The following is a 23,766-nucleotide window of genomic DNA, read 5'->3' on the forward strand; positions in this document are numbered from 1 at the left end:
CACGGCTACTTCTCTACTGATTATCTCCACCCCTCTGAACTGATCACATGATGATGATGTCATCACAGGTTCTTCACTATCACTTATTTCTACTGCTGAGCTCCGCCTCTTCCTGTACTGATCACATGACAGTGACATCATCACAGGTCCTTGAACTCTTGCAGTGTAGCAGATACAGAGCAGGTCCTGGTAGTCACTGCTATTGTTTTCAGCCATTTCTTCAGAATCCCCCTTTATCCCCGATGCTGGGGGCTCTGAGAAGCGGGGTCTCTCCAGGAGTGGTAAGTGCGGTTCTGGATCTCACTAATGCTCTTGTCCCTGGAGGATTTCCAGCCTCTCCTCTCCTCATAAAGGCGCCTGCAGTACTAGAAGCCTCCAGCTCCTCCAGTTCTCTCCTATTCTCCTGAATGACCACCAAGGATGGACAGGAAGGAGATCAGCAGAAGAATATTAGACCTCACCTTGGAGATCATCTCCCTGCTGAGCGGAGAGGTAAACTTTTCTAGATTTCTCTCCTCTTTATTGTATTCTGTAACAAGTCAGACATCGGGAAGGAGAATCCATCATAGGAAGTGATAGGAAGAGTCCAGGGTCCTGGAGAACGGCCTCCAGACCTTTCAAGTGACGGGGAACCTGAAGATCAGCTGTTAGAGCACTGAGACTATGGAGCTCTCTGCCAGGTGAAGGAGTCATGGTGAATTTTCTAGAAGAGTCCAAAAGAGGCCTGGATGGTAATATTATTCCAGCTTCTAGTGACTAGATTACTGGAGATGGGGCCATGATCCAGGGAGGGATTCTGAGTGTAGATCTGGAGTCAGGAAGGAATTTCTTTCCCTAAGTGTCTCTCTCCATCCACAGGATTACACCATAGTAAAGAAGACATCGGGAGGGACTCCCATCATCCATGAGTCAGGAGGGTGGAGCAGGACCCCCATCACAGAGCCTCCTCCCCTGATACATGAGCAGAAGATCCTAGAACTCACCCACAAGATGATTGAGCTGCTGACTGGAGAGGTGACACTGCTGGGAAATTCTCCAGTAATAGCACTGGGGGTGTCTGGGTGATGACGGTGTCATTGTGTTGTCAGGTTCCTGTAAGGTGTCAGGATGTGGCGGTCTATTTCTCCATGGAGGAGTGGGAGTATGTAGAAGGACACAAGGATCGGTACAAGGAGGCCATGATGGAGGCTCCCCGGCCTCTGACATCACCAGGTAAGAGGAGACGAGGTGAGAAGAGGCCGTGTTAGAGCCTCAGTCTGGTCATGTGCAGTGTGTACACGTGGTAATGACATGTAATGTAGGAGCTCCACATGTTATTCTCCGGTCACATCACGTTAGAGCCTGCATTTCCCATATACATCACACTTCTCCATAGGATCCATCCTCCTGACAGATATAGGGTCCTCTTGGCATCCATCGGGGGATCCAGAAAAAAACTGTAAACTACACTGTATATACATTTTTTATACATTTTGGAAGCTTATGGGTAATGTATGCCCCTGTATGACTATATATATATATATATATCATACACTGAAGAAAAATATAAATGCAACACTTTCAGTTTTGCTCCCATTTTGCATGAGCTGAACTCAAAGATCTGAAACATTTTCTACATACACAAAAGACCTATTACTCTAAAATATTGTTCACAAATCTGTCTAAATCTGTGTCAGTGAGCACTTCTCATTTGCCGAGACAATCCATCCCACCTCACAGGTGTGGCATATCAAGGTGCTGATTAGACAGCATAATTATTGCATAGGTATGCCTTAGACTGCCCACAATAAAAGACCACTCTGAAATGTTCACAGTTTTGCTTTACTGGGGGGGGGGGGCACTATTTGCCTCACGCAGTGCAACACATCTCTGTCTCATTGAGTTGATCAGGTTGTAGATTGCAGCCTGTGGAATGTTGGTCCACTCCTCTTCAATAGCGGTGCGAAGTTGCAGAATATTGGCAGGGACTGGAACACGTTGTCTTATACGCCGATCCAGAGAATCCCAAATATGCTCAATGGGTGACATGTCCGGTGAGTATGCTGGCCATGCAAGAACTGGGATGTTTTCAGCTTCCAGGAATTGTGTACAGATCCTTGCAATATGGGGCCATGCATTATCATGCTGCAACATGAGGTGATGGTCGTGGATGAACGGCACAACAATGGGCCTCAGGATCTCCTCACGGTGTCTCTGTGCGTTCAAAATGCCACCAATAAAATGCCCCTGTGTTTGTTGTCCATAACATACGCCTGCCCATACCATAACCCCACCGCCACCATGGGCCACTCGATCTACAACACAGCAAACCGCTCACCCACACGAAGCCACACACAATGTCTGCCATCTGCCCTGAACAGTGAAAACCAGGACTCATCCGTGAACAGAACGCCTCTCCAACGCGCCAGAAGCCATCGAATGTTAGCATTTTCCCACTCGACGAACTGCAGTCAGGTCCAGACCCCGATGAGGACGACGAGCATGCAGATGAGCTTCCCTGAGACGGTTTCTGAAAGTTTTTGCAGAAATTCTTTGGTTATGCAAACCGATTGTTGCTACAGCTGTCCGGGTGGCTGGGCTCAGACGATCATGGAGGTGAACATGCTGGATGTGGAGGTCCTGGGCTGGTGTGGTTACACGTGCGGTTGTGAGGCCAGTTGGATGTATTGCCAAATTCTCTGAAACGTTTTTGGAGACGGCTTATGGTAGAGAAATGAACATTCATTGCACGGGCAACAGCTCTGGTAGACATTGCTGCAGTCAGCATGCCAATTGCACGCTCCCTCAAACATTGCGACATATTTGGCATTGTGCTGTGTAATCAAACTGCATATTTCAGAGTGGCCTTTTATTGTGGGCAGTCTAAGGCACACCTGTGCAATATTCATGCTATCTAATCAACACCATTGAGCGTTACCAATATCACCTTAAAGAACGCAAACACAGGCAGTTCACGCGAGACTCACAGGACTTTAAAGAAAACAAAGCATACCTATTCTTGACAAACCCTGATAACCCCCAAAGAACAGATCAATCCTCCACCGAGACTGACATCTCGGATAACGAGAGAGAGAGACACCCTAAGTCCAGGGGCCGGGGCCGTAGTGGGTATAAAGGAAAACGCCGTGGAGGTCGCTATAACGGGAATCAATATAGCAACCCACCACAATGCACTCCCCCCGCCCCACAACCATCCTCTTCCTCGTCCTCGTCTTTTTTAGATCAGGGGATGCATTACCAACTGCGGAATCGCAGCAACCAACCACCGGCAACACAACAGTGTTAACCGATGATAGGTTGGTAATCAACCTATCGTCTCGTTCCCTGACCCCAACAGAGGTCAGGGTCTTGAGACGTGGCTTATCTTTTGTGCCCACTACTAGATTCGACCTTTTTCGTTGGACCAAGGATCTCCACCTGTTTGCCCGTAAGCTTAAGTGGCATAAACATTTCCAGCTTAAGGACAAAAAAGAAAGTCGCGAGCTGGGGATACCGGTGGAGATCCTTGGCGACGTTCGTTTTCTATACAATCTGGATAGTATACCTGATAACCCTGAGGGGAGAGGCCCTTTCACAGCCCTTAAAAACAAAAGTACTAAGATGCCGCCCATTGGAGAAATCTCGTGCATTGATGTTTTTCTCAAACACACCCTATCCGAACTGTCCACCTTGGACTCCACTTCTTTGAGGTCCAACTGCAGCAAGGCAGAGAGGGACGCATTACAGGTCCTGGAGAAAGACAGACAAATAGTGATCAAGCCCTCAGATAAAGGGGGTAACGTAGTTGTCATGAACACCTCAGACTATAGGAACATGTGCCATACAATTCTCCAAGATCCCTTGGGATACGAAATCCTGTCTACCAATCCCACCTGCAAATTTCAGAAGGAACTTCTAGACATCCTAACTAAAGCTAAATCGGACAAATTAATCAGTGCCGATGAATTCGGGTTTCTGTATCCCGCCCACCCAGTCATGGCGACATTTTATTGCTTGCCAAAGGTCCACAAAGAGACAACGCCTATGAAGGGGCGTCCTATCGTCTCAGGGGTGGGGAATCTTTCCCAAAATATAGGGATCTATATAGACCGTATCCTATGCCCTTTTGTGCAATCACTGCCTTCATATGTAAAAGACACCAGAGACCTCCTCACTAAACTTGAGAATATAGAGATTGAGTCACATTGGCTTCTAGCTTCAATCGATGTCGAGGCTTTATACTCGTCAATACCGCATGACAAGGGGTTAGACGCAGCCGCACATTTCTTAAGAGCCAGGGGTCAACAATTTACTGCACATAATCAATTGGTCCTACATCTCTTGCATTATGTTCTTCACAGTAATTTCTTCCTCTTTGATGGTCGCGTCTTCCACCAGCTCAGGGGCACCGCGATGGGCAGTTCGTGTGCGCCGTCCTATGCGAACCTGCTCCTGGGCTGGTGGGAGGAGACAACAGTCTTTGGTGATACACCTAGAAGGTATTTGGAATATGTTGTCCTCTGGTCCCGCTACATAGACGATATTTTCGTTCTGTGGAGCGGGCCAGGGGACGCATTTACGGAGTTCGTTGAGGATCTCAATGATAACAACCTGAACCTTAGGTTCACCTCTGTTATAGTGAAGGACCAGCTCCCGTTCCTGGATATTTCAATATCTAGGGGCGCTTGCGGTGGATTACAGACCACTGTCTACCGTAAATCTACGTCCACGAACTCTCTCCTAAGGTGGGAGAGCTGCCACCCAACCCCACTCAAACGGGGCATACCGGTCGGACAATACCTTAGGCTTAGACGCAACTGCTCCGACATTAAGGAGTTCAAGCGTCAAGCCGACGACCTGAGGAGGCGCTTTCGTGAACGTGGCTATCCGGAGAGGTCACTTAAGGAGGCCTATCAAAGGGCGTACGCTGAAACACGCACTTCCCTCCTACACCCTATTAAGAACCTTGTCAGCGACCCGCAGAGATTAATACGTGTCATAGGTACCTTTGACTCGGCATCTACCAGGGTAAGAGAAATCATAAGCCGGAACTGGGGAACCCTACTCATGGACCCCGACCTCACTGCCGTTCTTAGTCCCCAACCCTCGGTGACCTTTAGGCGAGGTACAAACTTGAGGGATAAGCTGGTAAATAGTCACTATAGTCCACCAGAGAAACCACGCACATGGCTTGACAATCCGGTCAAGGGTTGCTACAGGTGTGGACACTGCAGCTTTTGTGGCCAGCTTACCCAGGGCAAATCCTTTGCGTTGGACCCTGCGGGTCACCCTTATCACATACGCGACTTTATTAACTGCCGCACCGCAGGTGTTATTTACTTGATCACCTGTGAGTGCGGCATGCGGTATGTGGGTAAGACCCGTAGGGAATTACGCAAGAGGATGAGCGAGCATCTTGGGGATATACGGAACGAGAGAGACACTGCAGTAGCAAGGCACGTCCAGATTGATCATGGGGGGCGCACCTCAGCAGTGACTTTCATGGGCATCGAACTGGTCCATAAACCCCAGCGTGGAGGAGACTGGGATAAACGTATACTCCAACGCGAATGCTGGTGGATTTTTAAATTGAAAACCACCAACCCCTCAGGACTTAATGAACAACTACAGTTTGGGTGCTTTCTCTGATAAATTCACCTGTGGTTACCCTCCTACCCCTCCCTATTGTATGTGACCTAGCATGCAGTCGATTGCAACATGCAGTCTTGCATGCTAGCCTGCCCAAACACTGTTTATTGAATAAGTCTTTATCTTTAGTTTCTGGTGTCACACCTGCCTTTAAATATCCACTTTGTTGTCCATAGTGGAGGGTCTGGAACAATGACCCCCCACAGATTATTTATATGCGAGTGGTTTGTTGAAGCCGAGCGCAATAGAAGCGCTCAGCTCCACCCACTTAGCTTGTTGGAAGCGCTGATACGTCTGCCCGAATCGACATCTGCTTGTCCCGCCCATCCACCGTCTCTGACCTATAGGAGATGCGATGGGGGAACAGATACTGACACTGGGCACACGATTCTAGCGCTCCCGATCGATGACGCGGACCCCTGTGATGCACGCTGTGGACCGCGCCGTCGGGCTGTGCACAGGCGGTCACGTGATGGTGACGTGCTCTGTCATCAGGCTGCGCCTGGCATCAGGAGATGGGCGCACGCATACACAGCCTGACCCCGCCCCCTTACTATTCAAATACAGAAGCGGCGCGTACTTCAGCGCTGCCAGACGCCATACACCCGGCCTCATATAAACCAATTGACGCCGGTCCGGCCCGACGGATGCCACACGCACCCAGGCCCACTGTAAGTAGTTTATTAGCTTATGTCTGAGTCCTTAACTATATGCCTAGATAGTGTCTATTCACACATCGGCGTTAGGGGGTCATTGTGCTTGCCTGCATTATGTTTTCTATCAGATATGCATACTACTTTACAGCTGTTCATAGGGCTTTTTGTATTCCCTTTTTTTCTGTGTGTTTCAGATGTACCTGGACTTTGCCATACGCACTCTAGTTACAGGTTAGCCAACACCTCCCTCTCACCTGCCTAGCATAAGCACAGTTCTTATGTGGCTATGAGATCTTTCTTAGTGCAAATAGACTAAGTTCTTCCAGACTGCCCTTGTCCACCTAGGCCCAGTAGTACATCATTGACACTGAGCGTTCTAGGAGGCAGCTATTAGCACTCACCCCCGTCCCCTGACGATTCTAGGGGTTGTTTGTAGTGCCAGATATTGTCCGTGTATGTTCTATTTGAAGAAACGCGTAGGGACATAGGAACATACCCCTCCTTATCCACGTTACCATCCTTGATTCTAGTCTCACTAGATTAGGTGTTCCACACACCACCCTGGCAGGGTCTCTCAGGGACCTTATACCAGGGTCAGGTTCCGGACGGGACCACCCCTTGCGGGGCACGGATCCCGTGTTAGGGTATCAGGGACATAGCAGGTCAAGCAGGGTACAACAGGGACAGTTCACTCTCCCTGCGGACCCCAACCAAGATTGACCATCTCCATGAAGATTCCCTCCCCCGCAATCTGAACACCTTATTCAACTTACTGGGAAAAGATCCTTTGTCCGGGTGTCATCTGTGTCCGTAGGACACTTGTTCGGTCTGACCTCACACCGGTAAGATCTATCCTTATTTACCCTGACTGGGCATCCTGTTCCCACCGGGGAGTCAGGACGCCCACGCCGGGACGGTTCTCAGTATTGTTTGTGGCTCCTTTTGACCCTTGGGGTCCACACAGCTCTTATTTAGGGTCTGCCCTAGGGACTCAGTGTGCCGCGACCCGCAATTGCGGATCTCTAGTACACAGGTCCCGACTGTGTCTGTCTGTCTATTGTTTGTTTGTAAGGGGATAATACATATATGTTTTAGTTATACTAATAAACACCTCGTTTTAATTGTTACTGCCCCTTTGATTTCCTTATTACGCTTTCTAGCAGTACCTTGGGGAGAGGTGCGACTTGCACCGTCTCACCCACTTAAGGACAACCCCCTCCCTCTTTTATCTAATCAGCACCTTGATATGCCACACCTGTGAGGTGGGATGGATTATCTCGGCAAAGGAGAAGTGCTCAATAATACAGATTTAGACAGATTTGTGAACAATATTTGAGAGTAATGGGTCTTTTGTTCATGTAGAAAATGTTTCAGATCTTTGAGTTCAGCTCATGCAAAATGGGAGCAAAACCAAAAGTGTTGTGTTTATATTTTTGTTCAGTGTATTGTCACGACCATGGTCATGGTCGCGACTCCTGGATCCGCATGCAGTTGCCTGCGGTTTGGTCTGTTGTCAACCACATGGTGAGGGCTGCTGGTATGTTGCCTCACATGTGGTTGCCGCTGGCAACATGTTTGTACTTGGCAGTATAGCAGCCTGAGCTGTTGCTAGGCAGCTTGCTGTCAAGTGCATGCGGTTACACCTGGCAACCTGTCTTTGTACAGGTGCCTTTTCTATGTCTGGTGTGCACGAGGTGTGTGTGTTTCTGTGCACTTTTCCTGTCTGGTGTGCACTGTGAAATTTTCCCTTCACTGGTGGCTGCCCGTGGCGCCGTGTGGTGTTGTACATGTGGTGGCAGTGTCTCAGCCTTCTGGCTGTTTCCCAGGACATAGTTGCCACGCATGTCGTTGCCTGCGGTAACAGCTGCAGTGTGATGTTTGTTTGGACACTTCCCCTTTAAGTGGCAGTCTTCCCTTGCCTGGTGTAGGAAGGGTTAACTCCCTTCTTTGTGTGTGAACACTGGGTGGGTCTGGGTGTGAGTGTGGCCACTTGGGGCTATTTAGCTCCTGCTGGATGCCAGACTCTGAGGGGTACTTCAGCCATGGTTAGCTGAAGTCATCCTCCTGGTTATATACCATCTTCCAGTGAGGGCCACCCTTGTGGTCATAAAACCTATGTATGATGTCAAGTTGATGTGTTATCCTTTCCGTGTTTATTACAGCTATGGATGTCCTAGTTACCTGTGTGTTTTGTGGTGTGCTGTCTCCATGGTGTTTGTGTGGACAGCAATACTGGTGCATGGGTTCCAGTCAGCAAGGCTGTGGCAGGTAGGTTTGGAACTACTGTTGTTCACCTGCCATATCCATATGTCTGTATGTGTTTCCCCTTCCTTGCAGCTTGGCCAGTGAGACTCCTGTTCCTCCGTGTCCTGGAGGAACAGGTCGTCTTACCCTGCTCCTAGTTCAGGGCCACCCTGAGGGCTAGTAGGGACTCCAAGGTACCGGAGTATGAGCCCTCCTACCATCAGGGTCGGCTCATACAGCTAGGAGTCAGGGTCAGATTAGGGATGCGATAGGAGGTGACCTGCTCCCTGATTCTTGTCCTGGTCGAGCAGCGACCAAACATCTTCTGGCATCGCACGGCTGAGGATTTCCCCCATACTCAGCTGTGACATGTGTATATATATACATCATTAGATGACACATCGCTCCAGTAGGTCGTGATGCCCAGATAAATTCTCACTCCATATTACATGAAATAAGACAGCACAGACAGCAGCTAGACGGGGCCGGAGTAACTCCATAAGATCCTGGTAAGTTGTCACAGGCATCTGGAGCCATGCTGACTGTAGTGCACCCAAAAGCTGCTGGAGGGGGCATGGGGGAGGATCCATAGAGTGAACACAACCATCGAGGTGGTCCCACAACTGCTGGAGGGGGCATGCAGGGTATTGAGGCTGTATTTAGTCACTATTTCATGTCTCATGTAAACAATCTTTCCTATCACTCTCTGTTTCCTACAGATGGATCAAGGAGGAGAAATCCCCCCAAAAGATGTCCCCATCCTCTGTATTCCCAGGACTGTCCAGAGGAGAAGCTCCCAGAGAACCATCAGGTAGATGGAGCTGATGTCTCACAGAATCTGACCAGAAAGGGATTGAACCAAAGATAATTTTATGTTTTTTGTTTAGGGTGAAAATCTGAAGGATATTAAGGTTGAGGTTGTAGATGAAGAAGAAGAGGAGACGGATTTATTGGGTGATCGGCAGTGTAAGGATGGGGGTCTGTCATGTATGTTTTGAGGGTCAGCTGGATACTACTGCCATCATCTCATGTAATCAATCTATCCTATCACTGTCTGTTTCCTACAGATGGATCAAGGAGGAGAAATCCCCCCGAGAGATGTCCCCATACTCTGTATTCCCAGGACTGTCCAGAGGAGAAGCTCCCAGAGAACCATCAGGTATATGGAGCTGAGCCCTATACACCTCTATATAGGGGGGTCCTGCAGTCATAGAGGGGTCCTAGATTGTGGGGGTCTCTTATGTGGACCTGTTAGATTTCCCACCTGTCTGCTGTATTGTACTGAATTGTTACAGATGACAAATCAGGGGGAAGATGTGACTGATATTAAAGTGGAGGATGAAGAAGAGCGGATGATGGGCGATCCCCCGTGTAAGAGTGAGGTGGAGGAGGACATTCCAGTCCATGTGACCACAGGTATGAAATAATATGAACATGGGACCAACATAGATACCTTCAGCTGCCAAGCGCACATGCAACAGGTCAGCCAGTGTCATAGGTACGAATCTGCTGATAGTTGCCCTTTAGGGATTGTTCACATGACCGTTGCCACTCCGTGCCCGTGCTGTGGACCGCAAATTGCGGTCCACAATACACGGACACTGGCCGTGGGGCTGCCGCATGCAGATCGCGACCCATGGGGTCCGCGATCCGTCCGTTACGCAAAAAGATAGAGCAAGTTCTATCTTTTTGCGGTGCGGAGGCACGGAACGGAACCCACGAAAGCACTCCATAGTGCTTCCGTAGGGTTCCGCTCCGCATCTCCGGATTTAATGCACACAGCCGGTGCCCCGTGTATTGCGGGCCGCAATACGGCAGTGGAGGGGCAACGGTCGTGTGAACAAGCCCTTAAGAAGATACATTTCTCACAGAATTCAAGAGAAAGGTAGTGTAAAAAAGGGGGTATAGAAAAAAAAGACTTGATAACTGGAGAACTAGGTGTTTTCTCTGATAATACTGTAGATATTACAAACTTTCCTATATTTTTACTATTTTTTATGTAAAGTTGTGTTAAACAACCATCTAAGTGACCATTTAAATATATACATATCTATAACCAGCCCCTCCCAATTTTTTATAAATTCCTTCCCGCTCTCTCTGTGTATGTGTGAATATTAGTGATGAGAGAAGCGAGCTTTGGATGTTAAATCACTTCATTAAAAACTTCGGATTAATACTGCACGGAGATCCGTCTCCATACAATATTAAAATGTACGGGCCCCGATGAGCCTAAGTCAGTTGTTTGCGAAGTCGCGCGAGACTTCGTTGAATAACTTCAGAAGTTGATTTTTAAAACTTGGAGCTAAGCTCGGCTTCAGTTGTGAGGTAGCAGTCAGAACCGAAGCTGAGTTTGGATCCAAGATTTAAAGTGGCTTTTCGGGTTAAAATGAGGTTATAAATGTATCCACTTTGTGTTCCTAACAGGGAAGAACTCTGAAGGAACCTTCATGTTATCACAAGATCATAAAGAAGATGAATATATCCTGCAGCACTCTTCAGAGGAAAACCTTATTCTCCATAATGTACATCCAGGACTTCACAGTACAGATCTATCATATATTCCCTATGATCATGAGGGACCTTCTCCTGACCAATCACAGACTGTTACCCCAAGTACCGGGCAGAAAGGGGGTAAAAGGTTTCAGTGCGGGGAATGTGGAAAACAGTTTACACAAAACTCTAATTTATATACACACAGAAGAATTCACACAGGAGAGAAGCCATATTCATGTGCAGAATGTGGAAAATGTTTTATATATAAATCACAGCTTGCTAAGCATGAGAGAAGTCACACAGGAGAGAAGCCGTATCCATGTTCTGAATGTGGGAAAGGTTTCATTACTAAAGAGAGCCTCAAGGTGCATCAGAGAATTCACACAGGAGAGAAACCATTTATATGTTCAGAATGTGGTAAATGTTTTACACAAATATTAAGTCTTGTTAAACATCAGAGAATTCACACAGGAGAAAAACCATTTCCATGCTCAGTATGCGGGAAAAGTTTTATTACTAAAGGCAACCTCAAGGTTCATCAGCGAAGTCACACAGGAGAGAAGCCATTTTTATGTTCAGAATGTGGGAAATGTTTTACGTGTAGATCACATCTTGTTACACATGAGAAAATCCATACTAAAGAAAAGCAATACTCTTATGCAGAATGTGGGAAAATGTTTATCAAAAAAATCTGATCTTGTTACACATGAGAGAATTCACACAGGAGAGAGGCCGTACTCATGTTCATGTTTTACAAGGAAATTCTGAATTCTAATGTTAATCTGTTTCCCTTAGTCCTAACAGCTGCACAAAATGGGGTATTTTACCGCCTGTGAACTGATAGGAGAGGCAGAATTTTTAATGAAGTCTAACTAATTAACCCCCCTTTTAAAGCCGGCCACTTCATGTGCAAGAGAAAAAGAAATATAATATAGGGAGGGAAGTTTATGTTGTTGTTAGGACTAAGTAAAAATAGGTTAACATTAGAAATCAAAATGTATCTTACATTGTAACCACCAACACAATATGGGGAATTAGCAAGAAGTAATCCCACCTATAGGAAGGGCTCTCTTGATGCACAGAGTTCAAAATAAGGCTAGTTTCACACTCGTTTTCAGGAGATCTGGGAGGATCTTCTGGCAGGGAACAGTATGCCGAATCTTTCGAACGTCACTGTGAACCGAGCCTAGACCATCCAAAGGCTGCGCTTTCTAAAACCTGGAACTCAACCTATAATGACTGATAAAGGTTGAGTGAGAACTCCAGGAATCTGACTTTTTTAATTTACAAGAGAGAACAAGATGGATGTCCTGTCCTCTGATCCCTCTCCTACTTGCATTGGCCCCAAAACCTCTCACCATTAGTGATAAGCGGCAGGGGCAATATTCGAATTCACAATAGTTCACGAATATTTTGTAAAATATTCATCATATATTCACGAATTCGAGAATGTAATATTCGCGTAATGCGCGTGGGTCACTTTTGCTACATTTTCCAAGCTGCTAGAAGTTTCCTGAGACCGGAGAAAATGGTTGGCACGGCAGAACACTAAAAATGGCTTTATATGCAGATAGAGTGCTCCAATATATTCGCGATTGCGTTAATTGGCACCAATGATGCAAATATTTTGGCGCAATACGTGAAACTTCACATTTTATCAGGTCTGACTACCTATTACTGATTGGTGCACTATGTATTGTTGTGACATCACAGCACTATGTCTGTAGCATGTACCTATGGGCAGCAGAACCTATCACACTACCTAACACCCTGCACTGGAATCAGCTACGCTATATCAGGATATAACCTACACTGACTATCTCCCACTAACTATCTGTATTATATATATATAAGCTAACTATCTATCTTATGTAGTGTGGAAAGCACAAAGCACAGCAATGACACTGCTGTCTCTCTCAGAACTTAAAAAAACTGTAGAAAATGGCTGCTGGGGAGGTTCCTATATAGTAAGGGGTAGGGATGTTGCTAAGCTCAAACAAAGACATTGCAAGCTTCTCATTGGCCCACAAGCAAGAAGCAGTGAGGGATCATGGGTTCAGATGAAAAATCTAGAATATTCAAAAATGCGAATATATATCATATATATATATTATAAATATTCGCGTTATTCCCGTTCACATCACGTTAGAGCCTACATTTCTCATATACATCACACTTCTCCATGGGCTCCATCCCGCTGACAAATATAGAATGCTGTATAAGGGCTGTGTACTAGCTTGTACACACTGTGATACCTTTTGGCGCAAAACCACAATGCCTTGTTTCCCGTTTATCTCGCCAAATTAGCTGACAAATATAGTCTTCTCTAGGCCTCCATCGGGCTGAATAGTAGATGACACTATTCTATAGAGCAGCATCCAGAATAAAACTGTAGGCTGTACTGAATCATTTTTCTTTAAAGTCTAGGAGCTTATGGGTGACATCTGCCCCTGTATGACTATATAATTGCATCATTAGATGACATGGCCTACCAGTAGGTCATGATGGATGGATAGGATCCCACTCTGTATTATAAGAAAGAAGAAAATCTGACACTCATATATACAGTGGCTACAAAAAGTCTCCACAAAAATCAGACCAAGTAGAATCATTTTTGACCTTTTTCCAGACTAAATAGAGGAGCAGTAATGACCACAAGCTGCACCTGAGACAAAAGGTGTGGTCATTACCAACAACACTGCAACAAGTGAAAACAGAGACTGTCAGATAACCTAACTTGCAGCCAGTCTCTCAGGTCTTCTAACCTCTGTCATAGGAGGGACAGTGACAGTACCCCCTTCTACGGGTGACCTATGGACAACCAGGACTGGCCTTATCCGGATGAGCCATGTGAAAGTCTTTCACAAGGCGACTAGCATTAACCTCGGCCACTGGAACCCACATTCTCTCCTCTTGACCGTAACCCTTCCAGTGAATGAGATACTGAAGGGATCTACGGAGAATTTGTGAATCCACTATCCTGGTGATCTGAAATTCAAGATTACCGTCCACTATGACAGGAGCAGGAGGGAAAGAGGACGGTTCAGCAGGTTCGACATATCTCTTCAGTAATGATTTGTGGAAAACATTATGAATTTTTAAAGCCTGCGGAAGGTCAAGACGAAAGGCTACTGGGTTAATAATGGAAGAGATCTTATATGGACCAATAAACCCGACTTCCAAGAAGGTACTTTCAACTCAATGTTTCTTGTGGACAGCCACACAGAATCACCCACTTTCAGGTCTGGCCCACTTATACGTCTCTTGTCAGTCATACGTTTATACTTGTTGCTCCTTTTTTAAAATTATTTTAAATTTTCTGCCTAATAGATGACAAAGAAGAGGAAAATCTTTCCTCCTCAGGTATACCAGAAGTCTCAGTAGCAGAAAATGTGCCAAACTGCGGATGGAACCCATATGCCCCAAAAAAGGCGACTTATCAGTGGACTCCTGCCTACGATTATTTATGACAAACTCGGACAAAGACAAAAATGAAGACCACTCCTCCTGATTCTCTGAGACAAAACATCTCAAATAAGTCTCCAAATTCTGGTTAGTGTGTTCAGTCTGTCCATTCGACTAAGGATAAATGGCCGAAGAGAAGGACAATTGTACCCCTAGGCGAGTACAGAACACCTTCCAGAATCTGGAAATAAACTCAGTCCCCCTATCAGACACCACATCAGAATACCATGTAGCTTCACAATGTTATCGACAAACACTTGTGCGAGAATTTTAGCATTAGGTAGACCTGATAATGCTATAAAGTGCAACATCTTGCTGAAGCGATCAACAACCACCAGAATTACAGTTTTTCCTGAGGAATTTGGCAAATCTGGGATAAAGTCCATGGACAAATGAGTCCAAGGTCGGGACGGGATGGATAACGGAAGTAAAGTTTCGGAAAGCCGAGTATGTGTCACCTTAGCACATGCACAAGTACCACAAGCTGACACATAGCCCTCAACACATTTACGCAATTCCGGCCACCAGAATCTACAAGAAATGAGATCGACCGTGGATCAGCTCCCAGGGTGTCCTGGGAGAACTGTACAGTGATGTTCCTCGAACACCTTGTGTCGTAATTTGGAAGGAACAAACAACTTTCTCGGAGGACAGGACTCCAGTGTATCTCCCTGGGCCTTCCACACCTCTGCCTCAAGGTCGGTATAAAGGGCGGATATTACCACCCCTTTAGCCAACATCGGACCCAGATCTTCCGAATCACCCCACTCTTCCCCCCAGGAAAGCTACGCAAAAAAGCGTCTGCCTTGACATTCTTAACCCCAGGGCGATAGGTGACAACGAAATTAAATCTGGTAAAAAAGAACGGTTGCTATGATGCTGTGCGCTTTGTGCAACCGCCGCAGTACAGTAATACGAGTATATTACTGTACTGCGGCGGCACAAAGTGCACGGCGTCATAGCAATCAATGAAGTTGTGCGCTCCTGCACTAAGCAGGATGCTAGTCCGGTATCTCAGGGACCGTGTTCCACGGACGTGTGAATAAAGCCTTAGCTGACTCCAGGCAAGCCAGATTTTTGTGATCGGTAATTACCGTAATAGGATGAATCCTCCTTCCAGCCAATGACACCATTCCTCAAAACCCAACTTAATGGCCAGCTACTCTCTATTACCTACGTCATGATTTTTTTCAGCAGTTGAGAGCTTCTTAGAGACACATCCAGTAGCACTAGTATAGGAGCAGAAGCAAAACATTCCTTCACCACTGAAAAGGCTTGTAATGCCTCATTAGACCAGACTGAGACATTCAAATCTTTCCTAGTCATATCGGTTAAAGGTTTAACCACAGTCGAGTAGTTCAAATTGAATTTACAGTAGTAGTTGGTAAACCCCAAAAACCGCATAAGCGCTTTCAGATTTTCGGGTCAATCCCAGTCCAACACAGCACGGACCTTCTCTGGATCCATACAAAAACCTGAAGATGAGAGTAAGTAACCCAGGAATTGCACTTCCTGAACTGCAAATACACACTTTTACAACTTAGCATACAATTTATTCTCTCTTAGGATCTGTAACACTTGTCTCACGTGATCCTGATGCGTCTCCATGTCAGGAGAATAAATTTGAATATCATCCAGATACACCACCACAAACCTGCCCACCAGATGATGAAAGATGTCATTGATGAAATGTTTAAAAATGGCAGGGGCATTAGTTAACCCAAAAGGCGTAACCATATTCTCAAAATGACCTTCAGGGGTAATAAAGGCCGTCTTCCATTCGTCCCACTCCTTGATCCTTACTAGATTATATGCCCTCTCAATTCCAATTTAGAGAACACCTTGGCACCGACAATCTGATTGAACAAATCTGGGATCAAAGGAAGGTGATAAGGATCACAGACAGTAATGTGATTAAGCTCACGGAAGTCCAAACATGGCCTAACAGTTCTGTGCTTTCTCTTAACAAAGAAGAGCCCTGCGGCCACTGGGGATTTGGACGGTCTAATATGACCTTCAGCAAAATCCTCGGTGATATATTCTTGCATGGCTGCTCTTTCGGATTCACAAAGACTATACAACCGAGACTTGGGCAACCTAGTTCCAGGAACAAGGTTGACGGGGCAATCATACTCCCAATGTGGAGGTAACTCCTGGTTTCTACTTTCAGAGAATACATCAGAAAAATCAGAAATAAACGAAGGTACAACTTTAGTGGTTACAACAGAAAGCGATGTGCTAAGACAGTCTCGCTTGCCAATCAATGGTAGGATTATGTTTGCTTAACCATGGTAACCCTAGCACCAAGGGAGTAGGCAGACCCTCCAGCACAAAACACGAAATGGATTCTTGATGAAAATCACCCACTTTTAAATGTCCTGCACCATTTGTGACAAACATTTCTTTGTGAGTGGAGCGGAATCAATTGCAAACACCAAAATATTTTTGTCTAATGCACTTGTTGTCAACCCATGCATACGGACAAACTGACCATCAACTAGGTTAACCCCTGCCCCACTGTCAATAAACACTTCCCACAGTTTTGGAATCTAGCGCCACCTTGGCAGACAGGAAAAATCGGGTACTACCTGCTAAAGACAAAAGTTAATTCTAAGATTCCCCACCCACACCACCAAGAGTGAGATGAGGATTAAACATTTTTTTATTTTTCACCTTGACGCTTAACATAAGGACATACGTTAACAAAATGTCCCCTTTTTCCACAGAAAAAGCAGAGTCTCTTCTTAAGCCTAAAGTTCTTATCACCAGGTCCAGAAGTAGCTCCTCCCAGCTGCATTGGTTCGTCATCAGACATGGACTCAAGTGTCTCTCTACCCAGTGTTGGAGGAGGCCGCCACCTTATATGATAGTACGTCCTAAGAGTGAGGAACTTTCGGTCTCTCCCTTAGGTGTATATCAATACGTACAGCAAGGGACATGGCCGCTTCCAGTGACTCAGGATAATCGTGAAATGCCAACGCGTCCTTCAGGCTCTCGGATAACCCTTGACAGAATTGACTACGGAGAGCTGGATCATTCCACTCCGTATCCTTAGCCCATCTCCTAAATTCAGAGCAATAGGTCTCCGCAGAACGCTCTCCCTGCCGTAAGCCACGCATATTAGTCTCGGCCAGGGAGATACGATCTGGGTCATCGTAGATAAGACCTAGAGCTCTGAAAAATTATTCTACCGACCGGAGGGACTGTGATCCGGTCGGCAACGAAAAAGCCCAAGATTGAGCGTCACCTTTAAGTAACGAAATGATTATACCCACTCTTTGACTCTCATCGGTAGAAGGGTTAGGGCGTAGTCTAAAATATAATTAGCACGACTCCCTGAACCGAATAAAGTTGTCACTTGCCCCGGAAGGTTAGGTTAGGTTCAAGGCAGGCCTGGTTCCCGCTGCCAGTACCAGCTGCATGTGATCTCAGTATCTGTGAGAGGGTCGTGCGGAGGTCAGCTACCTCCAAAGACAGTCCCTGCTGTTGTCCGACCAGTGCAAAAATCGTATCCATCGCTGCACTGACACAAACAAAATGGCAGTGGGAGGGGAGGAACACCAGCATGACAACAAAAGGAAAATGACCAGGAACTAGGCCTCAAGGCAAGGGAAAGGGAAATGGTGACCACCTAAGGAAACCCTAAACCTAGCCCTGACTCCTGTTAGTATGAATAGACCCTGACGTTGGGAATATTCATACACCGTAAACCTAGGCCCTAATAACCATGAAAAGCCCTAGGATTAGTGTCAGGGTCTGAGACTACTGGTTCTTTCCCGGATGAACAAACCAGCATCACCCTGAGGCCTAGTAAACAACAAGCATATGGGAGCAACAAAATACCAAGAGAAGTACACTTATCTTCAATAGAGATGCAGGAACTCAGATAAGGACCACACACCAGGTCTTCCAACTCCAGGCAGAGAATATCAACCGCGTGGTATGAAATGTGAGTCCAGACTAAATAGAGGAGCAGTAATGACCACAAGCTGCACCTGAGACAAGAGGTGTGGTCATTACCAACAACAACACTGCAACAAGTGAAAACAGAGAGGCTGTCAGATGACCTAACGTGCAGCTAGTCTCTAAGATCTTCTTACCTCTGTCCTTGGAGGGACTGTGACACTACTTTAGACTAGAGGAGGGATTTCACCTTACTCTGCAGGTTTGATTTTGTATTTTTTACTTTTTTTGTTAGGCTACTTTCACACTAGCATTTTAGTTTTCCGGTATTGAGATCCGTCATAGGGGCTCAATAGCATTCCGTTCCATTTAGTTGCGTTCCCATACCGGAGAGCAAACCGCAACATGTTGTCGTTTGCTTTCCGTCATGGCATGACCCCCATAGCAATTCAATGGGGACGGATCCGTTTTCTCTGCCACAATCTGCCACAATAGAAAACGGATCCATCCCCTATTGACTTTCAATAGAGTTCCCTGTGACTGGAGCGAGTACTTGTCATTACACTGCACTTTGTCCTCTGTGTAGCGGTGGCGTAGTGTAATTACAAGTACTCGCTCCATTCAAGTGACTGGAGCGAGTACTCGTCATTACACTGCTTTTCCGAGAAGACGTTCAGAGTAATAACCAGGAAGCAGCACTCAAATGGAATACCACCTTCTCATCAAACAGCTGTTCAGCGGGGGGCCAGGTGTCGGACCTCCACCGATCAGATATTGATGACCTATCCTGAGGACAGGTCATCAATATAAATTGGCAGGACAACCCCTTTAAGAATGTGTCCCTTTATGTAGTAATAACTTTGGGACACTTTAACTTACCCAAGTGACATATTGTATTTCATGTTGGTGATAAATTTTGGTCAAAAAATTTTGCGTTTATTTATGAAAAATTCTAAAATTTGGCGACATTTTGGAAAAACTTGCAATTTTCTAACTTTAAAATTTTCTTACCACCCAATTTACTTAATAGCTATCATGTATCATATATCTGCTTTACGAAGGCCTACTTTTTTACATCCTTTTATTGTTATACGATGGTAGGAGGCTTATAGTTTTTCTTTGAAATTTTCTTGAAAATGTGAAAATTTGCTAAGTTCTTTTTTGTTAGGGATTAAGTTTTGAAGTGACTGTGAGGGGCCTATATAGTGTAATAGAAAGCCTCATAAATGACCCAGTTTAGAAACTACATTAATCACATTATTAAAAACTGCATTTACAAACTTTGCTAACCGTTTAGGTGTTCTACGTGAATTCAAAAAACATGGGGGAAATGTAAAACTTTTTTTTTTTTTTTTACAGATTTTCTTTTTTAGTCCATATTTTTTTGTAACACGGCAAGGGTTAACAGCAAAACAAACCTTAATATTTATTACCCTGACTCTGTATTATGTATAAATGCCCTTAGTGCGAGACTCGACTCAGTCGTCAGAAATGGAGGAGTACATTCTGGATTTTAGGGCTTTGATTTTATGGATGTTTATCAGTCATGTCACAGTTGAAACACCCAATAAGTGACCCCATTTCAGAAACTAAACCCCTCTAGGCACTTGTCTAGGGTTGTATTGATCATTTTGACTTGAATTTGATGCAAAGCATGAAATATTTGCACATTTTTTGCAATTATGCCTTTTCAGTGGCCAGTGCGTTGTACCTAGCTTGTGTTATCGAAGACACTAACCCCATAAAGTGTTATGCAGGTTCTCCCAGGTTCAGCAATACCCTATATGTAGCTATTAGCTGCTGCCTCGGCATACTACAGGGCTCAGAAGGGAAGGAGCAACATTTAGATTTTTGAGTACCAATTTTGCTGGGAGTGTTTTTGGCACCATGTATCATTTGCAGAGCTCCTGTGGTATTAGTACAGTGTAAACCCCCAAGAAGTGTCCATATTTTGGAAACTACACCTCTCAAGGAATATATCTAGGGATGTAGTGAGCATTTGGACCCCACAGCTGTTTCCTACAAGTTATAAGCACTTGGAAGTGAAAACGTCGCTTTAGCCTCACATTTTTTGTTTATAAAAGGAGTAATAGCAAGGAAAAGCATTCCGCAAGCTAAGCTATTACGCAATTTCTCCTGAATACTGCAATACGCCATATGTGGTCGTAAACTGCTGTATGGGCACATGGAAGAAAAAGAGCACCAGTTGGTTTTTCAGCACAGATTTTCCTGGAATATTTCTCAGGTGCCATGTTGTGTTTGCAGAGCCCCTGAGGTACCTGTACAGTGCAAAGTCCCTAGATGTGACGCCATTCTAGAAACTACACCCCTCAAATAATTTATCTAGGGGTGTAGCAATCATTTTTACCGCACAAGAATTTTCCAGAATTTGATGCATGTAAATTGCACATTTTTCACAATTATACTACTTCAGTGCCCAATATGTTGTACCTAGCTTGTGTTATCGAAGACCCCCCCCCCCCCCATAAATTGCAGGTTCTCCCAGGTACAGAAATACCCCATATGTGGCTATCATCTGTTGCCTGGGCCCATAGCAGAGCTCAGAAGGGAAGGAGCGCCATTTGGCTTTTAAGCACAGATTTTGCTAGAATGTTTTTCAGGCGCCACATTGTGTTTGCAGAGCCCCTGAGGTACCAGTACAGTGGAAATCCCCAAGATGTGACCCCATATTGGATATTACACCCCTCAAATAATTTATCTAGGAGTGTATTGATCATTTTGACCCCCTCAGAACTTTTAAAGAATTTGATGCAAAGCAGGACAGATCAACCCCCGCCTTCCATAAATGTATTATAATCTTGAATGCACACCGCTTTATGGGTTTCGGTGCTAGTACCTCTAACAGGGACAGGGGTGCTTCTGTCACAATGTATGGGGGTCAGGATTAGCGCATCTCTTTTATCTTTACATTTGACGATCAAGGTATTTTCATTACCAAGGGCTCTGCTCTCGCCCACCTAAAGCAGAGATCTTAGGAGGCCTCTTCTGCCAGCAAGGCACTTAGAACGCGGTATACCGGAGTAAAAGCTGTCATGGTCCAGATGCTGGCCTTGATCCAACAGTGGCTAAACCAAATCCCACACAATTTTTCCACTTATGCCAAGGGTGGGGGACATTCTTGAAGCGGTGTGTGTATCTGGATTCACTTTCGGACAATTTATACATTTTTTTTCCGTACCTTGCGCATTTGTTAGGCAGGTACTGTCGAAAATGAAGCCTCCCTTTGAAGCTCACTAGGGATTCATCAACAGCAGCAGAGTGTAGACGTCTGCAAATTTACAATTAGGCCTCTTGCACACGGCCGTATTGTGGCCCGCATACTGCAGGTCCGCAATACACGGGCACCGGCCGCGTGCATTCCGCAAATCCGGTGGGGAACGGAACTCCACGGAAGCACTACGGAGTGTGTTCTATCGTTTTGCGGAATGGACGGATCGCGGACCCCATTCAAGTAAATGAGTCTGCGATCTGCACGCGGCTGCCCCACAGTCGGTGCCCGTGCGTTGCAGACCGCAATTTGGTGTCCAAATGGGTGCGTCTTCTGGGGCTTCATCTCATTCACTTGAAGATGATAAAATAAAATCTGCAGTAAACGGTCTGTTAGAATTCTATTTATACTAATATATAGAGATGTAGAACATTATTTTTTTTTAGTTTTTAAAAATTCTATATGTATAAAACCGTAAACCGCTGCCAGCTAAGGTAACGATAGAACAGAAGCCAAACGATTTTTTATGTCGCCACATAAAGCCATACGTTTTGTTTTTACTGTCACAAGAGCTGCGCGAGGGCTTGTTTTTTTTTTTAAGGCAAACTGTTCCTTTAATTGGTCCCATTTTTGGTGAGGCGACCAAACAGTGAGAAATCACACTTAGAGGAGACATCTTACGTTCTGCTCTACCGTCCAGGACAGGAAACATGAAGGTGTAAAAAGGCGGACTCTGCAGTCTTTCCTCTGTGGTTTCCAGGACAGGGACCTGTAGGACGTAACGTGATGTGCGAGGAGGGAACGTGGCCTTTCTACTAGGAAGTAAGACGCCAAGAGCCTAAAATCCCTAAAACCATTGCTTTCCCGTGCACATAGGACCCCGGTCCCTGCAGAGCATTACACCTTCATCTGGTCTTGTGAAATATCACACAGTTCTACTCCAGAACTCCCCCCCCCCCCACAGGAATGTGGTCACATGATGGTGACGTCATCACAGGTCTTTCACCACCACTTCTATTCACAGATAAGCCCCACCCCCTCCTGATCACATGACGGTGACATCATCCCAGGTCCTTCTCTACCACTTCTCTCCACTGCTGAGCTCCGCCCCCTGCACTGATCACATGACAGTGACATCATCCCAGGTCCTTCTCTCCACCACTGAGCTCCGCCCCCTGCACTGATCACATGTCAGTGACGTCATCCCAGGTCCTTCAGCTCTTGCAGTGCAGCAGATGCAGAGCAGGTCCTGGTCGGTAGTCACTGCTGTGGTGTCTGGAGCCTCTTCTTCTCTCTGGTATCAGCCATTTCTCCAGAATCCCCCTTTATCCCCGGTGCTGGGGGCTCTGAGAAGCGGGGTCTCTCCAGGAGCAGTAAGTGCGGTTCTGGATCTCACTAATGCTCTTGTCCCTGGAGGATTTCCAGCCTCTCCTCTCCTCATAAAGGCGCCTGCAGTACTAGAAGCCTCCAGCTCCTCCAGGTCTCTCCTCTTTTCCTGAATGACCACCAAGGATGGACAGGAAGGAGATCAGCAGAAGACTATTAGACTTCACCTTGGAGATCATCTCCCTGCTGAGCGGAGAGGTAAACCTTTCTAGATTTCTCTCCTCTTTATTGTAATCTGTAACAAGTCAGACATCGGGAAGGAGAATCCATCATAGGAAGTGATAGGAAGAGTCCAGGGTCCTGGAGAACGGCCTCCCGACCTTCCAAGTGATGGAGAACCTGAAGATCAGCCACCAGTATGGTCAGTGATGGATCATGGAGACCAATAGTCATGTTGTAGGAGCCATGAGAAGGTAAGTAGGCATGTTGTACCCAGGAGGAGAGGAAGCAGAGGAGGAGATGGCCGGAGTGTGGCCTGGAGGGAGGATTTCTACCACTAGTCTGACATCTAGATGATACTGGACTATAACAAGGAGGCATCCACTACATCTAGAGGAAAGAAGGTTTCTCCACCAACATAGAAGAGGAGTCTTTACTGTAAGAGCAGTGAGACTATGGAGCTCTCTGCCAGAGGAAGGGGTCATGGGGGATTCTCTAGAAGAGTCCAGAAGGGGCCTGGAGGTCTGGAGGGTAATAATATTCCAGCTTCTAGTGACTAGATTACTGGAGATGGGGCCATGATCCAGGGAGGGATTCTGAGTG

The 23,766-nt window shown here is 45.9% G+C and overlaps 1 protein-coding gene across 1 annotated transcript in view; it reads left to right on the top strand.

Annotated features, from left to right (window-relative positions):
* Positions 1-23,766, top strand: part of LOC120998306 (oocyte zinc finger protein XlCOF7.1-like) — a 1,981,422-nt gene that overhangs the window by 1,462,163 nt on the left and 495,493 nt on the right. The window contains exon 11 of the mRNA XM_040428964.1: positions 9,248-9,339. Within this exon, the coding sequence (XP_040284898.1) occupies positions 9,248-9,339 (92 nt within the window). The remainder of the gene's footprint in view (positions 1-9,247; positions 9,340-23,766) is intronic.

This window comes from Bufo bufo, chromosome 4 (genome assembly GCF_905171765.1).
Source record: "Bufo bufo chromosome 4, aBufBuf1.1, whole genome shotgun sequence".
In the NCBI taxonomy this organism is placed as follows: Eukaryota; Metazoa; Chordata; class Amphibia; order Anura; family Bufonidae; genus Bufo; species Bufo bufo.